Source organism: Netta rufina (assembly GCF_964035555.1).
Source record: "Netta rufina genome assembly, chromosome: 2".
Classification (NCBI taxonomy): domain Eukaryota; kingdom Metazoa; phylum Chordata; class Aves; order Anseriformes; family Anatidae; genus Netta; species Netta rufina.
In genome coordinates this window covers 33,629,906-33,652,951 of record NC_140124.1, presented here as the reverse complement: position 1 = coordinate 33,652,951, position 23,046 = coordinate 33,629,906, and the positions used below count along the sequence as shown (strand labels likewise).

General features: G+C 40.0%; 1 protein-coding gene across 3 annotated transcripts in view; it reads left to right on the top strand.

The window, feature by feature from the left end:
• The window catches only part of RAPGEF5 (Rap guanine nucleotide exchange factor 5), a 161,010-nt gene that overhangs the window by 53,724 nt on the left and 84,240 nt on the right, over positions 1-23,046 (top strand). Inside the window, exons 8-9 of one of the 3 annotated variants that reach the window (XM_084282859.1) lie at positions 11,445-11,521; positions 17,016-17,141. In XM_084282859.1, the coding sequence (XP_084138985.1) occupies positions 11,445-11,521; positions 17,016-17,141 (203 nt within the window). Of the gene's footprint in view, positions 1-11,444; positions 11,522-17,015; positions 17,142-21,076; positions 21,104-23,046 lie in introns of those variants that run through there. The other 2 variants (XM_084282860.1, XM_084282861.1) reach the window with 2 other exon arrangements.

Sequence of the window (23,046 nt, the reverse complement as noted above, 5' to 3'; positions counted from 1 at the left end):
CATGACATGTTCCTTATGTGTTAAAAATGGTGGCTAAAACAAGGAGAAAATGCAGCAAACAGCCTAAGGCTGGAGACTCTAGCCAGTGGTGTAGCTACACAGATACATCAGAGCTGATCAAAGTCTGTCAGGTGGATGCTCTGAGCTCGAGTTAATCCTGTCAACAAGCAGGAAGCCTTGCATCTGTGTGCATGAACCTAGTTGTACTCCTGGCATTGCCCAGCAAATTCCTTTAACTTTATATCTAAAGGAAGCAGCCAGCAGGGGGTCACTTCTCCCCTCCCTGCAGGGCAACCACAAAAGCCCTTGCTCTTGTGTGCATTTTTGCTTCCTCTTAGGAACGTGATTCAGTTTTGCATAACATCGTTAGATACTTTTTGGTCATACCATTCTTAAATTGACAAGCAATATATATATATTTTTTTTTATAATAATATGAGTTTGCAATATATTAACTCTATTGAGATGTTGTGGATTGCCTCCCTCTTAATACTGATTTACATCTATGCATATCCACCCTTCCCCTTTATTTTTGCATTGCTTCTGTCAGAACTCGGTTGTCTATGCGGTGTGCTTAGTATTTTCATTTTGGGGCAGACAATTCAATGCGAACCAGTCATTGGGCTTGAGCTTTGCCGACATGAATGGAAAACAAGCTGTGAACAGCTCTTCCTTTCTCCAGCCGCAGTACCACCTCTTGAGCACGGCTGTCAGAGCTGTTTGCATGGCTGTACTTAAATGCACTCCAGGCAAAGTCAGCCTGGTTAAAAACACGCTAGCAGCCAGGCTGAGTCAGGTTAAAAGTCCACCCAGCTCTGATCCCACTGTGAGTGATGACTCGAGGATGCTTAGGGCAGGGAAACAGAACGAGTACAAGCAGTCTTTCTGATGTGCTCACTCAGCATCCACCGGGCTGTGCTAGAGTTGTCTTGCTGTACTCACACTGTTGAGATGGGCAGCACTTGGTGGACCTTCCTTCCATTAATTTGTCAAATTGCTTTTTGAACCCACTTAACTTCAGACCTTTTTCACATCTTGTGGCAGTGAGTCCCACAGTTCATGTGTGCGGTATGTGAAAGCATATTTTTTCTTGATTGTTTTAAGCGCATTCACCATGACCCTCAGTGTATTGTGATACAACTTTTTGGTTATGTAAAATGGTGAATAATCCATTTCCAATCTGTCATCATACTGTTCACTATCTTGTGCCCTTCTGTCATAACCTCAGTGAGTTGTCTCATTTCCAGGCTAAAACACTAGTCACTCCTTATATTAAATCTCTTTGATTCTGATAATCTTTGCATTGTCTTCTATTATATTGTTTTGAGATGAGGGCAGTCAGAACAGCATGCAGTATTTAACATGTGGAAGCACCCAAGTTTATGCAGGCAGGAGTTAATACTGAAGTTAAAATGGTATTATAGCATTCTGTTTTGTAACATTTCAATTAATTATTAATCCTCTTTTTTTTTTTTTTTTTTTTTTCATATTTTTCTTTTTGATCCCTACTAAGTATTGAGCTAATATGTTTTAGAAAACCAAACTGTTCAAAGTTGTGATTGAGCACTACTTGTTGTCCTCATACAGTTACATCTGATTTTTCCAATAGGCGTTATTTTCCATTTGTCAGTATTGGACTTTATATGTGATTTTTTTTCCTCCCTGCTACTCAGTGTCTTTAGATCCTCTTGGCAGATCTGCACAGATGGTTTTAGACCTGACTACACTGAGCAGCCTGTGTGCCAACAAACATGTGTGGCTTTTGCTCTGCTGCAAAGCCACACATCAATGTGGCACATTGATGTGTGGCTTTGCAGCAGAGCAAATTGGACAGTTCAGTGCTTCCAGAAGGGGTGCTCCTGCTCGCCTTGCCCTGAATGTGGGTGTGAAGAGCTCACACTTTGTCAGATGTGTGTGCAGTGCTGTTCTGCAGGGCTGAGACGTGCTGGAGTTGGTACAAAGCAAGGGAGGCAGCTTCTTATCAATGGGCTGGGGAGCTGGATGTGGGAAGGAGCCCAGAAATGTGCCTTTTGGCAGCATTGAGCTGTTTTATCAGCTTACTTAACTCAGGAAGCTGTGTCTTGACCACTTAGCCCTTTTCCTAAAGTAGCACATATCATTGTGAGACTTCCTAGTAACTTTCCTCCATAAGAATTAGAAAAAAAAAAAAAAAAAAAAGTCAGTTAATGCTGTATGAATGTTCTATGTTGTCATTATTTCCTTGTAGAAGAGTTGTTATATAGATGCAGAAAACCTTGAGAATTTGGAGTGGTACACATACTTGAAAATGAAGTTAAAAATACATGATCCAAGGTCACCAAAGACTGGAGCAGTTCCATATTATGTTTTAATCTGGAACATATTAGGTACTCTTTAAAGACACAAGTCTTGTAAATAAGTAGATATATAATACCTCTGTGAAATGGGCACATTTTATTATCACTTATTTTCTGCCATTGAAAAACCTCAGGGACTGGAGGAACTTGTTCCCATTCACAGAACAAAATGGCAGTCATGTGCTACAGACGTGTACTTTTTCCTTTGTGGAAAAATTGAGAGAGTTTGAAAGGTAGGGAAAGGTTACAACACAACATTTATATCAAAAATATCATGCTGCTTTTGTGTCCCCTTAGGTCTGTTGCCAGTGGGTTCATTTACTTGATTTAAGTAAGACCTTATTTCATTACAACTTTTAATTCCACTAACCATCAAGTTCTTGAAAGGAAGGGTCAAACTTAGCAAAATATGTAGAATAAGATGGATTTCTTCTGTGAATGTGGTTAGGCTGGACGTTAGGAGAAATTTCTTTACTGAAAGGGTTGTGTGGCATTGGAATGGGCTGCCCAGGGAAGACATTGAGCCACCATCCCTGGAGGTCTTCAAGAAACGTGTGCATGTAGGACTCAGTAGCATGGTTTAGTGGTGGACTTTAGTTAAATGTTAGACTAGATTATCTTAGAGGTTTTTTCCAACCTGAATGATTCTATGGTTCTGTAATTTATCCTGGAGATAAATTACAAAATGCTCAAAATCAAAGTGCACACGTGCTGAGCTTTAGATTGGGCTCAGTAACTTTACCTTTACTTTTCCTATTCAGCCTAAAAGTTGTACTTGAAAACATATTCAGTGATATTTTTAAAGTTACATTGTGCTTCTAGGATTTTGTGCTCTGAAGAGAAGTAATCATGTAGGCAGGCAGCACTTCAGGAAGATGGAGTCAGGCTCCCTCCAACACTGGTAAGCGGAGCATTTTGTGCTCTGCAACCAGGGACAGAGTGTGGGACACGCATAGAGCTCTGCTGTGCTGTGTCAATGACCACCTGGTTCATACTACCCAGTGATTTCTGTTTTTTGTAGTTTCAGAATTTGAGACATCATTATTTCTGCATGATTTATAAGGTGCATACATGAAAATGAGCAATGCAAAATAGCTGCATAAATGATTGATGTTTTGCAAATACATGGTAAGAGATTGCACAGTAAGGTCAAAATGAAAATAATCATGCAAAAAACAGTTCCCAGGTGAAAGTTTTGTTTTCAGTCCATTGGGAGAGGCATTTACAGAGTTCACAGAATGTGTTTGTTCAGAGTCCTCTTTGTTTCCTGTTCCTTTCCTGGCCGTGCCCATAGGTTATTTCCATGGAATAGAGAGTGAAGTTTCACTTTGCACCAGCCTGCTCTGTCACTGTCCCTCTGCATGCCTGTATGAACATTTCCCAGCTCCATTTCCTCCACTCTTCCAGCATCTCATTTCAGGCAGCTTTTTTAGAGATGCATTTGTTGCTGCTTGATTTTTTTTTTAATTAATTTTAAATATGTTGATGAGAAGAAATGTCTAAAAACACTGGGTAAAATTTTTGTGTATTCAGCTGTTGAATGGTTTTCCTTGAGCTGCTATTGCTACAAAGAACATCACTTAACATTACATAATCCTATATTGTTTGCAACTCATTTTCCACTTCTTTTCTCCTTGGTAAAAAATTATATGAGGTCATATGTTCACAAAGCATGTGTGAAATGTGGCTTTTCCTTTGTATGTGTTACAACATATCAGGAAATTAAAACCAAATCTCCCCTGGCCAGGTAAATCAGTGGTGGCTGGTTATCTAGCAGGAAATGCCCATCTTGTTTAGCCAATGGTTTTATAAATCATGGTCTTCTAACACAGCACAATCTTGAATGAAATATGGGCCTTCAAAGTCAGATAAAAGGGTTCAGTTCTGATAAATAAAATAAACAGAAATTTCTAACAAAAACATTGTACTAGAATGTGAAAAGAATAGTAGCAAAGGCTGCTGGCCACATAGCTTGAGTTGGGAAATATTGGTTGCTCTACTTTGTGCACTCATTCTTTAATTTACAATGGCTATATAACACAGGGAGGAGGAAGTCTCATTTAAACTGAGGTTTGTCCTCCAATGGTCATTCAGATGCAGTGAAAAGGGACCATGACTTAATGATGTGTGGTTCAGAAAGATCAAATCTACATCTGTCAGCCTCCGTTCTTACCAGTCTGGCTTTGCTCTGTTTAGATTTGATTCCTACCCTTGCTCTTATCTGTTCCTTTTTGATAAACTCTGCAATGAGAGGAAATGTTTTTTTTGCATAATTTTCAGGAGTCCTGTTTCCTATTTCAGATCTGAAAAATGGCTTGTAGCACTAAGACCCTTGGGAACTTATTTTTCTGAATGGAAACTAGATGAGCATAATGAGCCTCTCTGCAAATTCAATATTAGTTCTATACCTAAGGTCAAGGAGAAGTTAATGACCATTTTTTACATACTGAAATCTGTTATGAAACCGACATTACATTTCATGTTTCTGTCATTTAAAAGAAAAAAAAAGAAAAAAGAATTAATTTATATGAAATTGATTTAAGATACAAAGCATAGGTATCATCACTCTCAGATTAGTATTTGAGAGAAACTAGCATCATTGTCAATTTTGCAATAGTTCATTCCCAAATTTACAAGCAACTTTATTCCATTCCATGCTTGCTGTGCCTTTTTAGATACAAAGGTGATGAACAAGGCTGTAAGCTGGAGACTCTTTAATAATTTTTGCATTTTCTTTGTTTCTTTAATTAGCTGATTTACTCAGCTGATTGCACAGCTGTCTGGGCAACACCCCCCCAAGGGCCTGCCAACTGTTTCAGAGATATGTAGTGTACTCAGAAAAGGGAAATCTGTACAATGATTTGCATATATATATATATGCAGAAATAGTGGCAAGGAATGAGAAAGCTCAAAGGCAATTTTTGTATTGCTAATAAAAGAAATCATGTTAAGGATGAGCTTAAAAAGCTTTCTCTTTTCAGTAATTTCTGGGAAAAGATTACAGTTTCATGGTAAATAAGGAACCAATTCTCAGTTGGAGGGTTTAATTCCTGGGATTATCACTGTGTTTTATACGCAGCTTTTGGAGATTTCAAAGTTGTTCCGTGCTTGTTGTTTTTCCCCATTTTATTTGCAATAAAACTAGGAAAACACAGCAGTATGTATGAAGATCTGGTCTGGCTTAAATGGTCCTCCAGACCTGAGCTTTGTAAAACATTTACTTGCTGCTCATCTCCTTCCCACCACTCAGCTCTAGTGCCTTGTGTAATAAGCTAGAGGACTTGTCTGTTATTTTCCCCAACTGTATCAACTGGAACTATTATTTTTTTCCCCACTCTGATAAATTAATAAGCATCAGCAAACATGACAGCGTCATACAGCCCTGAGCTGCCATAGTAACCAACCTCTGTAGAGCCCTCTCTATGCCCTCCATAGGGATGGAGGGATATCACAAGCTCCATTGTTCAAAATAATAAAGTTTTCAAAAAACATGAACTGGGCTTAGAATCATATGATTTTTAAAAATGCCTTTTTTTTTTTTTTTTTTTCTGAGAAGTTTCATGTTGGAAACTTCCTTTGGATAAAAAGGGGGGGGGGGGGAAGGAGGGAAAGGAGGGAGAGAAAAACAGAAAGAGAAGAAACATGCCTCTAAAAAATGTGGGATATAAGAAGAATGCTAGAAGTTGTGAACTTCCCAAGAGCTGATGATAAATCAACTGGTGCAGGCTGCTGGAGATTCAGAGCATTGGACTTTTCCCCCAGGGAATTTTCTTGCAGATTCCTGAGGTCTTTTCAGCAGTGATAGTTTGACAAGGCTGGAAAAATAGCCTATAACTATCCAGCAGTGAAAATCTGCTGGCTTGTCAAATAAACAGAATTCTTCTATTCAGTGATAGGCTCTTTACCAAGTGCCAAGGTGTTGCCTGCCACCCATCTGTGGAGGGTATGTAGGTGCCCTTTGCCCTAGGAAAAAAAGATCCTGGTCCCATGGTTGGGCAGACACTTATTTTGGGGGCTGAAGCTGTTGGTCACAATGATTTTGGGGGCTGAAGCTGTGGCAACGCCAGCTGGCATGATGTCCCCTCTGCTGCTTGCTGCCAAAGTGCTTCGTTCTCAACCAGGGCATCAAACCCAGACTAGTTTAAGGTTGTGGACCCAGGTTTATGTCTGTTCAGAGAGGGATCAGCAAGGGTGGCAGGGTGTGGGACAGCCAGCAGTGATGCAGAGCTGAGTGTAGGACGAACAGATGTCCCTGCCTGCCGTGTCGTGCTGTCCAGCAGCAAAATGGTTAATGGTGGTGGCGTCCCCTCTGCAGCGTTTAAATAATTAGCTCTCAGAGTTCACACCCTATTAAGCCAAAGGGAGGAAGTTCACACCTCTCCTGGTGGTATTGTTCTGGTGGGGCTGGTTGCAGCGCCGATAGCGCAGGGGTTTGTCTGGGGAAGGTTATCTTCGCTGCCAGAAGGGGTAGAAAGAAGAAACTTCATTTATGGCAGAGGAAGAAAGCCGTGCTGCTGCACAATAGAGCAAAGCCTCTGGGAAGATTGTAATGCTGTGGGTTCCAGGACTTTTTTATGGATGGATTTATTATTATTTTTTTTAAACTGTCCTTTCTACTTTCACTCAGGCAAAAGATTCTGCTGTTTTGTGTAGCACAAAGTACGTGTTGTATGATGTGACTTCTAAAAATCTTGTACATCAAACACAATTTACCTTCAAGTATGGGGTGTACAGAGCAACATCTTGGGGGGCAGCACACTGTGCAATGCTGAATCCCCTGGCAGTGATGCTTCTGTAGGCACAAGACAGCACTCGGTGCTGGGGGTGGCTCTTGGGACCCTGCTGCATGCCAGGCAGGCTAGCAGGGAGCTCTTTGGCATGCCTCCGATTCTCCAGGCTGCTGAGGGAGATGAATCTTAAATTTGCTTTAAACTCTGTGGTGAGGCCATAAAAGCAGGGGAGCACTGTGGGTCAGAAATGTTGACACAAAGGATGTGCTTGGTTCCTGTATCAGTGATGGTTGTGTTCCCTTTCCCTTCTAATCCCCTTGTGATGGCTGACTTTGCTGACATAGCTAGTACATGATTTACTTTTCCTTCTTATTTCTTTGTTATTTTTTTCTGCTGATTTAATGAGCTGAAATCAGATTGCTAAAGGATAAAGCTCTCTCCTACAAGAACTCTGTATTCCAAAGTTAGTTTTATAGAAGAGTCCTCTAGCTAGACCTCAGCTGTGGTCCACAGGGACTCAAGGAACTCAAATCAGATGATGCCCCTTGTGATCCTGAAGTGACCATAGAAAAGTCAACATCATGAATTCCTTAGGCTAAGTTGCAAATGGACGCATTTGAGCTGCACATTAACAAGCTAATGCTCATTTAACATCTTTTTCTTTCATTCATGGTGACCTTTCCCGTAGACCAAAGGAGGAGAAATGCTGCAGGTAGAAAAGGGGGCCGGTCACTATACATTTGTATACAGACCAGGGTAGACCCCCTTTGCTTTTCTGTGGTGTTGCTACTTTGTCAGATGTGCTGGAGCATTCGTATCATAAGGAGAGAATCAGGGTTTATGCTGGCAGTAAAGGCAGTGGTTGGCCCAGCTCCAAAATTCACAACTTTTTTGCATGTACACATCACAGTTTTAGGGAGCTGTCCCAGAATCAACACTTGCCTGGGAAATAATTTCCCATCCCACCCTAACCTTCCTGTTGCTTTTCCTTCAGTAGAATTTGCAATGCCAAGTCTTTTTAGTCAAAAATTTAAGGCAACTGAGAGTAAGTGGGAAATTACCCTTGAATTCTTATACTTTATGGCTGAACACTTATTGCATGCACAAGAGCCTGTTAGGGCAGTGCTGAGGCCACAGCCACAGGTTGGTTTCCTGCGTGGGAATTCTTGCACACATAAACCTGTGTACGTCCCATGTCATGGGATGTCTGTGAGTTGGTACTGGGTTAGGATGCAGGCTGTGTACAGAGATACAGCAATTTGTATCGTGTGTGTGTGTGTGATGACCCATGGAATAGGTGTATGGTATTCCTATAGGAATATTTTAAGAGATTCATGGTGTTTTGTTGTTGTTGTTCTGTTTTTTATATATAGACAAAACATGTAATAATCTTTTCACACAGAAACCATGAAAATATAATTTAGGCTTGTTATTTGCCAATACGGCCACCTCAGTTCTCAAGGGACTGTATTCTTTTGTTGGAAAACAAGGTATTAGATGGTGTGATTCTTTCAGTATTACTCCCTCGATGTAGCTAAAGGATTCAAACTGTAGTTGGTTCTTGTGTGTTTGTTGGTTTGTTGTGTCCTCCCTGTCTCTTACCCAATCAGGTTTGTGATGGAAATGTCATGAAAAAGAGGCTGACTCTGCTCCCTCCCTCCCAAGAGGGCTAGGGACACATCACTGGAAGGTCTAGGATTATTTTTTTTCCTTTATGAAAATATTTACTGGTTCTTTTCTACATTCCTCATGCAGTCTAAACAACACTGAAGCCAAGGGGAGCTGTGTTTGGATTATGAACTTTTTCAGCGTTTTTAGAGCTGAGCTGTGAAATTGCTGGTTAAAAACAAAACAAAAACAACTTTTTTTTTTTTTTTTTAAATCATGGGTTCATTTAGGGTATGTCTAAACTGAGTCCATTTTCTCATCAGCTGTAAAATTTCTCATGCTAAAATTGTTCAGCTCCTGAAGCTGTCTGTAACTGCGGAGGCTGTGGACATGCACTTTCCTCTTCTTTGGGCTAGCTGCAAGATGCAATTTCCCACAGCCATTGGTGCTTGCTGTTGTCACTAGTACTGTCCCCTCTCTATTCACCAGCTGGGGTAGCAGCTGTGTGCTCTTTCTCTAAGGTTGGCTGGTTCATTTTGGTCAAAGTAGGTCTGGGCACTGGCCCTGGCCCTGGGCAAGGGTGGGGACACCCATAGCAGAGCAGCAGGGAACTGGTTATCAGCCACCAACCTTTTCCCCATCACAGCTGGTTGCAGCATCCCCACCTGCTCAGGCTTGTGGGAGAAGCTGCCTGGACCCATGGAGATCACCTGGTTGCTTAAAATGCCATGAGTAGCAGCCAGCATCTGAGGGGATGCTTTGGCCATCAGTGGCTAGCACAAATCGATTTTAGGAAAAACGAGGAAAGTAAAAGGAGAGTTAGGGAAATGTGTTTCTTCTGTCACAGCCATAGATTTGAGCAATTCACAAATGCTCAAACAAATGTATTTTTAGCATTCGTTACTGCCTTCTGGCATTGCAACATTCCTGTCTCATGTCTGTTGTTCTGAGTCACGTTCAGCACATCCATACCCTGAATGCTTCATGCCCTGCAGCTCTGGGAGGAGGAAGGCTGGGACTACAAGGGAAGGGGCTGCACAGAGCCTCTGGCATGGCTGCTTGGAGTAGGTTGCCTTGAGAAACCATGGGATAGGAAAGCAGGGGCCACACAAGGCTTTTGAGGCTGGAACTCCAGTTATGGTTTTACTGGATTGTTACTTTTCCAGCAGTGTCACAATCATGTTTTGGTTTCACCTGGCTTTGAAGACTACTGTGATTTAACCCCAATTATAAATGATTTGTGTTACAACTAGAGACTAACCTGGTATTTTCAGCATTCACCCTGAATTTCAGAGGTTGGCTGGTGAAATGGTGTCAGCAAAGCCACTAGTCCAAATTTGTATCAGACCTCTGTTTTCTTTAGATAGTGGATTAAAAAAAAAATCGAATAGAATATATTGCGTTGACAAAATTACTTTTTTTCTCTTTTTATAATTGCATCTGTATTACTTTTTATTTATTTATTTATTTATTTTAATGATATAACCGTGCAGGAAGAAAGAAGAATTGCAACCTCTATGGCATAGCAATATCAACAGATATCCTGCAGTAAAAAGAAAATAAATCCGTATCCTTAGAGTTCATGAAGAGTCTAAAGATACTTTTCTTTTAAGGTGCTGGATGCTGCTGGAGGTTTAAACGAACTTTACCTTGTGTCTGCAGCAGACTGAACAAGCCAGATCTCATGGCACCAGTTACCTGCATCAGCTCAGCTGCGGTAACCTGGCTGTGTCTAAAGGTTCAGGCTGAGAGCTCAGGACAGCTTTGGTGAAGGTGGCTGATGAAGCTGGGATAGGCGAGCTCTGTCACTTCAAGGATGCTTTTGTGGTTACAGCTATTATGGACAAGTCATTTAGTGTGTAGAAAAAGGACAATGGTATTTGAGAGTGGTGGTTGTAAGAAAAGTCACTTCTCACATGTTTCATTGAGTCTTATCTGACTTCCCTGTTGTGTGTCACATTTCAGAATGGCTGAGGGCTTGCTGTCCCCCCACCAAAATATTGTAGGAGGGAGTGTTGACTGGAAGGGGTTCCACTTGGGCTCTGTAGGTACTTTTGCACCCTATAGATACATCTGTTTACAAAACAAGTCTGATGTGTCCCTCCAAAAGTGGTCCCTGTTTCTTAAGCTATAGACAAGCTGATATCTCTGATTCAGCCCTTCCACAGTTCATGTCTGATCTAAAACTTTTTTCTCCGAAGTCTGGCAAAACTCTGCTGGTGTTAAGTGGTGTTGATTGAGCTAAACTACAGGTTTCTCTTATTGAGCTAGCTGTGAATAATCTTCAATAGACCGTCTTCTGTTACCATTTATTTTTGGAAATGATTTTCATGGATAGTGGTGGTATTTGAGATTGAGATCACTGCTTACATAGAATTTTCCAAGGTTGAGATGAGGGATAAATCTGGTTATTTTGTTTAGTCTGAATTGACCTTCTGCAATAAAATGAAAATAAAGGGATGTCTGTTTTTCATTCGTCATGAGTCATTAAGTCTTGTTATAAGATATAGAAAAGATGGGAGTTTCCTTACATTGCACTTCTTTATCAGGAATAATACAGCAGCAGGAATATACCTATTCAATACTACATTTTAGTGCTTTGGTAAAATAAGGTATATAGAAGTCAGTCCAAAACCACTCGATGACTTAATTAGAAAGCTAAATTTGGAACCATGTTTGTTATGTTTGATCTAGCCTGGGCCATGCTGCTTTGGGCTTCCTGTGATTAGAACATACACACTTCCAATACATTCTTTCTTTCTTATTTTAGCAATTCATCAAAATGAAGAAAACAACAGTCAAGAAAAAAGAGGGCTAGAAGAGCTCAAGGATACCTCTGATGCTCAGGTAAATGTATAAGATTAACAGCATCTCAGAGACTTTTTCAGATCTACAAGTTGAAGGATCTGTTTCTGATAGCTCTTTAGCACTGGGAAATGGATTTGCCCCAATGTGGGGAGTCCATAGGAAAGAGAAAGTCTGCTGGATCATGTCATATGTGACTATTTAGAATAAGATTGATGATCACCCTGGGAATTAATCCCATGATGTTGAAATCGGGCAGCATTTTTAAATTCTCTCTGCTCTTTCTAGATAATACACGTAGCATATACCAGATGTGAAAATAAAATGAGATGTGTTTAAGAGGCAAGGGCATATGACATTTTGATTGAAATTTAATCACTGTAAGTAGACATGCAATAAAATGAGGATACTTAAGAGTCACTTGAGTATAAGCAACAACCTTTTTTCTTTCCTTCCCTAACTGCCCTCATTTACAACCAAAGCATGCTTCTAGATATTACTCAGAAGAAATTTAACTACATTTTCAAGTATTTTACTGTGGGATTTCTTACCCCTTTTGATTTTGTGAATCTTTTTTGATTAATCTTCAGTTCATTCAGTCATTCAGTTCACTCATTCAAACTGAGCAAGCATAACTATATTAATCTTTGTACTGGTACTGATTATTGTTTCTACTTTAAAATTGATTTCTCCCATTTTTGACTTTTTTTTTTTTTTTTTTTAATTCTCTGTACCTCTTGAAAATCTTATATCTCCCACCAGTTGTCACCTTTTCTTTTCCTGACACATACAGCTTGTTGTTCCTGTCTCTGATTTCTTTCTTTACGTTTTGCCAGCTATGATCTATGAGAAGCAGGATTTGCATTGATGTCTGACTAACAGCATTCTAATAGGTACAAGCCCTGCACCCATGTCAGCAATACCTGTGTCTTTCTAGAGGTACAGGTTCTCTTGAGCACTGTGAGTGCAGAAGAGACTGCAGACACCTTCTGTAGCAGACCGGGATCATGACAGACACCTTGAGGGTGCAGGCACAAGAGCCTGGGAGCATGCGGACATACCTCTTGTATCAGCCTGGAACTGGGACTTTTAGCACAGTCTTCACAGTAGTACTTGAGCAAGGTGTTCAGAAATGACCTTTGCTTTTCTGTTCTTAATTGCAGCAAGTCACTAATCTGTTTTGAAAAGAAAAAAGTGTAGGAGCCCTAAGGCATGAAAATTTTGTTACCTAACTTTGATTCCTAAATGACATCAGTGTGACAAAGAAGGTCAGTCCTCTTACACTTGTGTGTGCACTAACATCACTGACAAAAAATAATCTGGTTTACCATTTTCTTTTCCATTTTTCATAAATGCTCTGTTTTACTTTATGTTTGTAATTATTATTTTGGGGAAACACTTGTTTGTGTTTATATAAGAGATATGAAAGAAAAGACTACAATGTGTGCTCAAAGCTCATAAGTAGACAGCTAGTAAGATTGCATAGGCAGATGACCAAAAAAACATAAGAATTAATTGTTGGTATTTCTTTGCTCAGATCTTATTTGGTTGTAAATCGCCTTCTAAAGTTTACAAGAATTTGAAACACATTTAAAATTAATTATTAATTGAGCAGTTAACAGAAGTGTTGAAGTACTCAACGGGGAAGACAGCAGTGGCATTGTCAAAGCAACTGTAGCTCTAATTTGTTCATTAGTCCCATAAAAACGACATTCTGCAAACACTGAATACAGTTTGGGTTAAGGGTGTGAATGATTTTTTCACTTTAGCGAGACCATGCAAGTGACTTGGAGCGAAGCAAATGATCTGTCTAGACAGTGGTGTATGGTTCTTAGTTTTCAGGTTGATCAAAGGTGAAGCCTGTAATAATTACATTATTTTCAAAAGATGCAGACAGAGACAGAGGTACAGTGGGGAAAAAAATCTCTTCTGTTAGCAAAGTTTCAGGGTGTGGTGCCTGCTCTAAACTCTACTCTGTTAAGTATAGAATTGTCATGCCTTGGAGTTAGGTTACAAAACTGTTTGAAATGTGGAGAAAATTCAGTACAGGGATTTTTGAAAGTGAGCATGCTATAAACAGTGTGCCATCCTGTCATCATGGGGATGTTTTAATTCACCTCCATATCATTACTAGCATATTCATTTATGGCTTTTGCAGATGAAATATTTTAAAAGGGATGTGCTGAAAAAGAAAGTGTATTGTCCGCATTTTTCCATTTCCAACCTGAGTATTGACTAATTCACTTTCTTTACCTTATTCCATTTCAAATATTCCATAAACACCTTTATTATAGTACTTTTGTGCTGTGAATGGTAGTGAAACCTCACTGTAAAGCTCCTACATTATGCTATCATTCAGAAAGTTAAAGCTGGTTAAAATATGCAATTTCATACTTTTCACCTTCACATAGGTTAGTACTTGCATCTCTGCTGATATACTTGAATCAGAGGGCTAAGCACAAACATTTGAGCATGCAGGATTGTGTAGGTTGTGTGCCTGCAGAAAATACAGATTGCAATTGCATTTTACAAGTAGGATTTCTGGTCTTTACCCTTTTGCCTAAGAGCTTTAGAGGTATTACTTGAAAATTAAATTCATATTGACAAGTGAAAATGACCAGTAATATGAGACTAACAGTATCTTCACAACCAGCTTTTAGAAGCTGTCATCAATTAATTAGTTGAGATGGATGGTTTCTTATATTATTAAGCAGAAAGATTTATAGTGGAAAGTCAGTATAATTGAGGAAAATGAAATTAAGAGTGAGGGATTTGTATTTTCCTTCTTAATTATGAAAAAGCATATTTAGACTTTTGTGTTTTAAGTGTTATTTACTGCCAGAGCCAAATAAGTATGCTTAACTTGATATTACTCTAACTTTCTCAGAAAATTTTAGTTGACTTTTTATCCTCCAGCAGCCCAATATAATAAATATATTTTTCCCATTCTTTACAATTCTTTAAATTAAAAAACAGTGGGGGGAGTAGGCACATGCTAAAAAGTAATGTCTCTACTTGGTGGTTATTTGAAGCAGGAGGATAACAGAATTCTTTAAAGAAATTCTCAGTTTGAATACAGACAGTATTTGTGGCAGGGATAACGGGCTTGTAGCTAGTGTTACTTCTTCCGTGGGATGCTTATCTGTGTAGAAAGCAATAGCATGTTCTGCCTGAACACACAGTGAAAGGGGGTGAGGGCCATGTGCTCAAAAAGTAGCCTTTTTCCAGGATGTTTCTTCCACTTGAACATCCTGAAGCTGGTTGTTCCCTCCAAAGTGAAATCCCTCTTCCTCAGCTTAAAATAAGAGTTTTAGCCTTTAAGTATTGCTTCGCAGGCTGGAGATCAATACTTGTTCAGCAGACTGAGTGGGGCATTCCTGTTGGATATCTGACATTTGAAGAATGGGAACACGTAACCATCCATGCCTCATGTAGATCATGGTCTGACTTCTTGGGTGCAATGTAAAGGTGTGAAAAGTGCCCCTACAGTAGTTATAGCCCAAATCCAGAGAGGCTGCAAATCTTTATAGTCCCAAAGCCATAACACTTTGAGTTGTCCTTAACCTATAAGCCTGTGGGGATTAGAGTGCACAGATGTTACACTCTGCTAGAAGCATCCATAAGCCATGAAATAAGCTGGCTTGGCTCTAGCTGATGTCCCCACATCAGCCAAATCTGTGATAATGGTCTAGGCTCTCTGTGTATATTAGTGGAGAAAAATGTGAGTTTTAGGAAAGAAATCATTTGGCTATTTTAAAAAGTACTGTAGAGTTAAATAAATAAAAATATTACCCTTCATGGGTACCTCTTCTATATTGATTAAAGAGAGTCTGGACAACTAGTTCATTGTATTCTTCTGCATTTAATAAAATCCATCTCACTCCTGATCTGCAGGTGACAAGTGTGTCAAAGTTGGCTAATAAATCCATATCCTTGATTTGGGAGATGAGGAGCTAATCTCACAGAAAATGTAAGGATCTTCAAGTTTGGCACTGCAATTCCTTATTTTTTGGTGGATTTCAGACCTTCATACCAGTGCTTAGATTCATTATGTGAAAAGGTTTTGTGCCTCAGGAAGTTGGGGATGAAGCATAGAACATGTGAAGCACAGGCTGTATCCCAAATTCTTTCCTTCTCTAGAGTACAAGTCACTGATGGAGGCTTGTGAGGAGATTCATCCAGACTGGAGGAATGTAGGCATGTAAATTTTTCTTTCAAATCACTTGGTAAGAATGAAAAGGGGAACTTTTTTTCTTTTTTTTCTTTTTTTTTTTTTCCCATCAGCATTGAAGCAGGTACTCAGAAAGTGGATTCATTACCCTCTCCAGCTGAAGAACTTTTAATCCATGTTTTCTTCTTTCTTGGAGAAAACAGCAGACTATAGGATCAGTAGCTCAGATGAGCACTCACATACCTTCAGCTGTCATGGACAGGAGTTTCTCAAGGCTGGAGGGTCAGGAAGTGCATGGCACTATGGGGTGGTGGTCAGTACATCCTTGGGTTTTGGTCCTGACTGGCAAGATGTTTTATGAATTTTTGAGCAAACACTGATTCAATAAAACTCAGGATGAGTAGTAGAAAGACAAGTGTGGAGGATAAAGATTTATTTGCAGATTGCCTCTGAAGTCATATAGCAATAACATAGCTGTGCCACATGCCAAGGCATATGCAGTACTATCAGGAAACATCTGGGTTAATAAAAGCTGTGCAGTATCATCGAGCCAGTTCTTGATGCAGAGGCTATATCCATGACCATATCATGGATAGTAATATTAGCCACTGACTTTTCAGTGAGCAATTTAGCCTGTCAGCTGACTTTCTAAGGCATGGGTCTGGTGTACCTGTGTGCAAGCATGAATCTGAATTTATATATACAACCTTGTTATAAAACAACCAGTGCTGCATGTTATGGTGAAATGCTATCAGCATAGCTTGTATAACTGGCAGAATATCAGCTAAAAAGTAGTTCTAGCACAGTTTTTAAAGTAAATCTCATTTTCTATCCTAAACAGAATTGGACTATATAATTTATTTTAAGTAGAATACTTAAATGCGGTGCAACTTTCTTTTAACTCTTACAGCTTGCATACATGAAAAATTGGTGGAGCTGGAGCGATGGGAATTGCAGCCTGTTATTTTTAGGAGTGACTGTGTTGCGCTTCATTCTTTTTCCAGGGCTGTTCCTGGCTAACTTTCCCATGAGTTTTTAACCTCTTGCGCTTGTTCTGATGTAACAGGAAACAGGCTGACAGGAACAAACAAAACACAGCATATCAGTTGCACACATAGTAGCACTTGAGTTAGTTAGCCCTGCCTTCGTTCCTCCAAAGTAGTCACATTTGGAGGTTCAGATGTGCCTCAGCTCTTGAGTTGTTTCCCAGGGAGCAGCGATCCCTTTTGTGTTTAGTGAGCGGCACGGAGTTCCAGCAAATATGATAAAACAGATGCATTTCTTTTAAGGTTGAAATTTTGTGGCAGTGCCATGTCCTGGGATTGTGGATTTAAGTATCTGTTTGCTCTTTCTCCCACCCTTAAGGCAGGGGTTTTGTGCAAGCTTCAGGAAAGAGATGACATTGGACGGATTGAGCTAGTCCAGAAGCTGGCACGAGAAAACTGTCAGTTTTTGCAGGCGGATAGAAAACAACCAGAGAAGACTGAACAAGTAAGACATTTCTTGTTTGGGTTTTCTTGTTTGTTTCTGGTAGGGGAGGGAGATTTAGGTCAGTAAACTGAAATAGCAAAGCTGATGGTCAGATTCCAGGACACACATTAGTCATGGGGCTACAGCTGTTCTCTTCTGTCATTTACATTTCTCTGAAGTGCATTGAATTCAATAATTGTCAGCACACTTAAATTATTATGTTGTCAGTAACGGTCAGTTACTATTATTAATATCTTATGTGTGATGAAAAAGCAGATTATTTCAGGATGCTTAACACCAAATTGTTGTTAGTGATTATGAAATTCTTGTCCTTTTTAGGATGTGTTTATACAACACATAAGGAATATGAGTGCTTAAAATATTTAATTTATCTTAAAGAAAATTACTTTGCTGCTTTGGAAAGAAGCATTGGCTGGAGCTTTTCAGAGTGAATTAAAAAGGATAGGGAGTTCAGCAGTTTCATTTAAAAAAAAAAAAAAAAGTGCTTTCAACCAAAGTTATACTAAAAAAAGCAGTATTCTCTTTAATGCTCCTGAAAGCACTTATTCAAATGTTAATAACTGGATTTGAAAAGTCACTAAAACATGACTACTCTGCTTATAGCACAATGTATCCTAGTTTTGTTCTCCTGCTAAAGATTTCTATTCTGATTGCATATTCAGCTAAAGGTGCCCAGGCTAATAACTGCAAGAAACAACAAAAATCCTACCTTGTCCTCGTGTATCTTGCTGTCATATATATGTAATTTCTTCCATTTTCTACTTGCTGGGCAGCAGAAGAAAGACTTACGCTTTAAAAAAGAATTACTTTTCAGCTCCTCTGCAAGCTCCTTCCTACTGAAGTAAGGCTGTACAAAGGAAAAAGAGAGAGATGAATTCTTATTTCGGAGCTTCACGCAGTTCTGTTCAGCAGTGCATACGGTCTAGTCTCATGTAGTTAAATATGCAATTGTATCAGTAGGTGCGCACAAGGGAGGAGAGTAATTAGCCAGGCGCAAATCCCTGAGATTGAATTGTTCCTCAGCTGATTCACTGGCCGTGGACAGCTGGCAGAATTTCCATATATCTATAAACCGTATCAGCAAAGTGCAATTAAAAGTTTAGGAGCTTAAGCAAAGAAGATTTTAAGCCAGGAAAGGTTCCTAATTGTGTTTTGGGATTTTGAAGCAAGATTACAGGCTTTGTGGGCAGAGGGGAGAAGGGTATATTGGGACGGATAGTCCAAAAATTCAGTAGTGTTTTTGCTGCTTACTCCAGTCACTGCAGAGGGTGGTGGGGTGTCAGCTGTGGTTTTGCAGCTATGCAGATTACAGCACAGCTCTAAAAATGGAAAAGAAAGAGGCGCTCAGCTTTTCTTCTCATTTGAAAAGTATGATGCTTTGCAATAGCTGCTACTTAGGACTTGAATGGCTCCAGTTTAGCAGCAGCTCGAGCGAGCTGCTCATGTTCTTACTGGGTGGTATAACACAGCAGTTATTGCTCTTGGGTAACGATGTGCCTTTAGATCTAGGAGTGCCAGGAAATACAAAAGCTGCCTGAGAGCCTTTGCAGCCCAAGTACAGGTCATTCCTCATATGCCCTTTATTTCTAGATGGGGAGCATCTTACAGCTAGCACTGGCAATAACAAGCTTCAGTGTGCTCCCCCCACCCTGTTCTGCACTTTGCTGGTTGTAGGGTGGGTGGTGATGTGGCTGTTACCTACTGGCCTGGCAGCCCATGCCCAGCTGTGAGAGAGGCTTGCAGCCCTCAGTGTGGGCACTAAGACCCCAGCTCACTTATTTCGTTAGGAATATACACCAGAAAGGCACCATTGAATGTGGGAAAGGTGTGGCACAGGCTTCTCAATTTAGCTTAGTCAAGTAATTTACTGCTGCTGGGAGGAAAAAAAAAAAAAGCCTTGCCTTGGTGGGGGCAGTGGGAACTCAGGTCATGAACATTCAGGAAGATGTGAGTGTCCATCCCTTCCTCTCCCTCCCTTCCCATCCGAGAGCTGCTCTGGCGCATGTGGCAGGATTTGGCTCTGGGCAGAGTTCACTCCTGCAGGCAGCTGTTCCTGCTCTTCTCTGAGGAGCAGAGCAGCAGGTTATTGCTGGGAGTGCTGCCTGTCTGTGGGCTTCTGGAGCTCCCCCCAGTCCTGCTGCTGCGGGAGTGATGGCAGATTCATTGGCATCAGTTTACTGCCCAATCCCTGGTGCTCAGTCGAAATGTTTGAGGAACAACATGTTCAGGGTGTGGTGTCCTTACAAACTGATGTGTAGCATTTCTTTCTTTCTTTCCTTCTTTCCTTCTTTCCTTCTTTCCTTCTTTCCTTCTTTCCTTCTTTCCTTCTTTCCTTCTTTCCTTCTTTCCTTCTTTCCTTCTTTCCTTCTTTCCTTCTTTCCTTCTTTCCTTCTTTCCTTCTTTCCTTCTTTCCTTCTTTCCTTCTTTCCTTCTTTCCTTCTTTCCTTCTTTCCTTCTTTCCTTCTTTCCTTCTTTCCTTCTTTCTTTCTTTCTTTCTTTCTTTCTTTCTTTCTTTCTTTCTTTCTTTCTTCTTTTTAAAAAGCATTTAGCTTTCTCTTAGATTGCTTTCTCAGAAACACAGGATAATGCACGCTCCCTGTAGGCAGTAAAACAGAGCCTCTTGGCACATTCTCCACAGGACCCTCATTTCTCAGCAAGCTTCTCTGCACTAAAGCTTTCACCAGCGTTCCCTCCTGGTGAGCTCAAGCTGCGCTTTCACGGATGGTCGGCCTTCCTCAGAAGGCTGCCGTTCGCTCTGTAAATGCAATGCACGAGCATGCCGCAGGGCCCCTCATTCAGCACGGCAGGAGCTGGCTGGCTAGGTCTGGGCCTAAAACTGCTGTTTCCTAGATGGCCGAGGGGGTATTGGGGCTCAAAATGGAGTTTTGATTTGTTGTCTACTGGGAATATGGAATAGAATAATAGAATTACTTTGGTTGGAAAAGACCTTAAGATCACCAAGTTCGATCATCTGCCTAACACTACCAAGTCCATCACTAACCCATGCCCCTTAGTGTCACATCCACTCATCTCTTAAATGCCTCCAGGGAAAGAAACTCCACGGCTTCCCTGGGCAGCCTGTTCCAGTGTCTAACCACCCTTTCCATGAAGAAATTCTTCCTGATATCTAATCTAAACCTCCCTTAGCATAACTTCAGGCCATTTCCTCATGTCATAATGTGAAAAGGAAATGTCTGATGTGAAAAGGAGAAAATAAAAAACAAAGAACCTTGAGCACAGGGCTAAAATTCTGAATATGCATACTTCAAGTCTAAGTGGACTATATTCCACACCTCCCACTCATGTAAAAATGCCAGGAAGATGGAATTGTGGCTCCTCTCTTGCTACTCACTGTGTTTCTAAAACAGATCTTTTCAGACTAGTACAACCTCTCATTTTTTTTTCTGTCAACTGAAGAATGTGGTACCCAATGTACCCAATAGCTTTTTCCTATAAAATGGATGAGGTGTGGAGCTGCTTGGGGAAAAGAACCTTGCCTGTCTTTGTAGCACTGAGTGTGATGGGGATCTAGTCTGTGGCAGGGCTGGTAAGCCCTTCTGTGGCTCCAGTAACTAATGACCAACTTAAACTGGATCTGGGAATGGAGCTTCTTGACTCATGTAGGAAAGGTAAATGAAAACTGGGGAATCAAAAGTGCCTGGTCTTCCTACAGTGCAGAGGCTTTGGGGCAGATATACCTAACTGTGTTTTTCAAGGTATGATGCTGGGGGCTGTGGTCTGTGGCCTACAGTGGGCAGGTGAAACGTTCATTGCTTTGGGCTGCTGGTTCAGAATGAGGTGAAATACAATTATTTTTTCTCAGAAAGAAAAGCAGATGGTCTGGGAGAGGGGAAATGTGTCAGCTGGGTGGTTCACAGGAGGAAACAGCTCATTTAGGAATTGAGGTGGCAGAGATAACAGGGTCCTTGGGCCTGGATGTGTTCTGGATGGCACAAAATGGGGTACATATATATGCTGATTTTGTAAATGCTTATGTTTTTACTTCATACTTCATACAACATCCAAGTCAGAAAGTCCATACTTCTTTAGTTTCAGGTTTGTGGTATGTGCTATCTTTTTTTTTCTTTTATTTTATTTTCTTTTATTTTTTTTTCTTTTCTATTTTTTCTTTATAATTTAAAAACTTTTGTCCACAAGCTCTATTGTATGTGAACTGCTTATTTGTTTCTGGCACCACAAGCTTGTTATGACCAGGTTAGACAGGTATATTGGAATTTGAGACACTTCTGCAGCACAGTGCCAAACTCCTCTCTAGTGAATATACTGTTTGCAAAATTCTCTAACTGTAATAGTGCTTACAGACTTGTTGAGTAAAACAAAAACTAATTTACAGTGATTTTTTCCCATTCTCACTTGTTAATGTGTTAGAATAAGGTTCTTAATTAAGGCAATGAACCTACCATATGTGTTAGGTTTCCTAAACTTCAGTTTTGCTAATGAGTAAGTAGTAGTAAATAAGCTTCTAAATAGGCAGATCAGCTTCTTCTCTGAGATGTCTCATTCCTACAAGGTAAAAATGTGTTGATAACCATTTTATGTTATTTTATTTACTTGCCTAAAATGCACAGAAGTTATTTTAACTTCAAATGTGGGCTAGACTAAAAATAACCACGCAAGCTTGCAGTTGTAATTTTATCATTACAAGCAAATTGTGCTCATAAGCCTGGGAAAAATGAAAATGGGATATTTGTGTTTTTATATTATCTAAATATTTCATTCCTTTAAGTTATAATATAGAAAACAAGCTCTGTACATAAAGCTATTTGAAATAATTTGTCATTGCTTTTTTGGTCAAGTGTACATTTGAGATGCATATGCATCTACATTATATGTTCTTTTGGACCTTCTTTTAAGCACCTTCAGGTTCACTTAAATAATGCCTTTGTAAGGGACTTGATGCTATTTGTACAGTATTTCCAGTTACTAATTCAACGAAGTGTTGAACTGATTAAGAAAATCCCATCCTTTTATAAAGTCATTGTCTTAACAAAACTGTAAAAGTGTTGTAAAAGTCTTTTTACCTCAGCAACACAGGGAAAATATTCTCTAGGTTATACTGTTGTTTTCATAGTCAGATGAGAATTGCAAATTCACACTAACGTTCAAAGAAAATTGACAATTCTCTAATGTGTAGAGACCAACCGAAGAATAAAAATCCATTTATTCAACTGCATAAATTATATTCTTATCTGGGGCTATTTCAGTACCTCAGTGCATTGGTGGGGAGGGAAGTGTTTCCTAAATCTGGTAATCCCTTTACAGATTAATGTATGTATTAATAAGAGTTACACGCTGTTTAAAAGTATGAACATACATACAGCTTGAAGGTATTGATTCTGTGACTTAGCCAATTCAAGATGAAAGAGCTATATCATAGCAAGGCAGGTACATTTTCAGAAGGACAACAGATATTTAAGGACAGTTTTGTTAATTTACTGGGCACTAACTTTTGTAATCAGTGGTCTCATTAAGAAGACAGATGATTTGCTCACTGAAGCAGGTTCGTGGACGGGCTGAGGCTGTTAAAATGCTTACAAAAGAAGATTAACGATTTAGAGCCTGGGGTTGTACAGATTACTCACAACTGAAGAATTTCTTGAGGAAATTCCAGCCATGAGACATCAAGGTTATTTCAGGGTGCACCTATCTGTCCAGCTGGATGCCTGCAAAGCGAGGAGAATGAATGTCAGGACATGCCCGGAGCTGCAGTGGTCATTACCTTGGCAAAGCGATGTCCTCGTGCTGATGCAGTCATTGGTTTGGTTGTCAGAAATCAGGGCTTGGATGAAAAATATTCTTTAAAACAAGTGATATCCAATGATGTCTGAATGCAGAAGGTGACTGAAATCTGTGCTTTACTTTTAAAAATACCTCATCATTACTT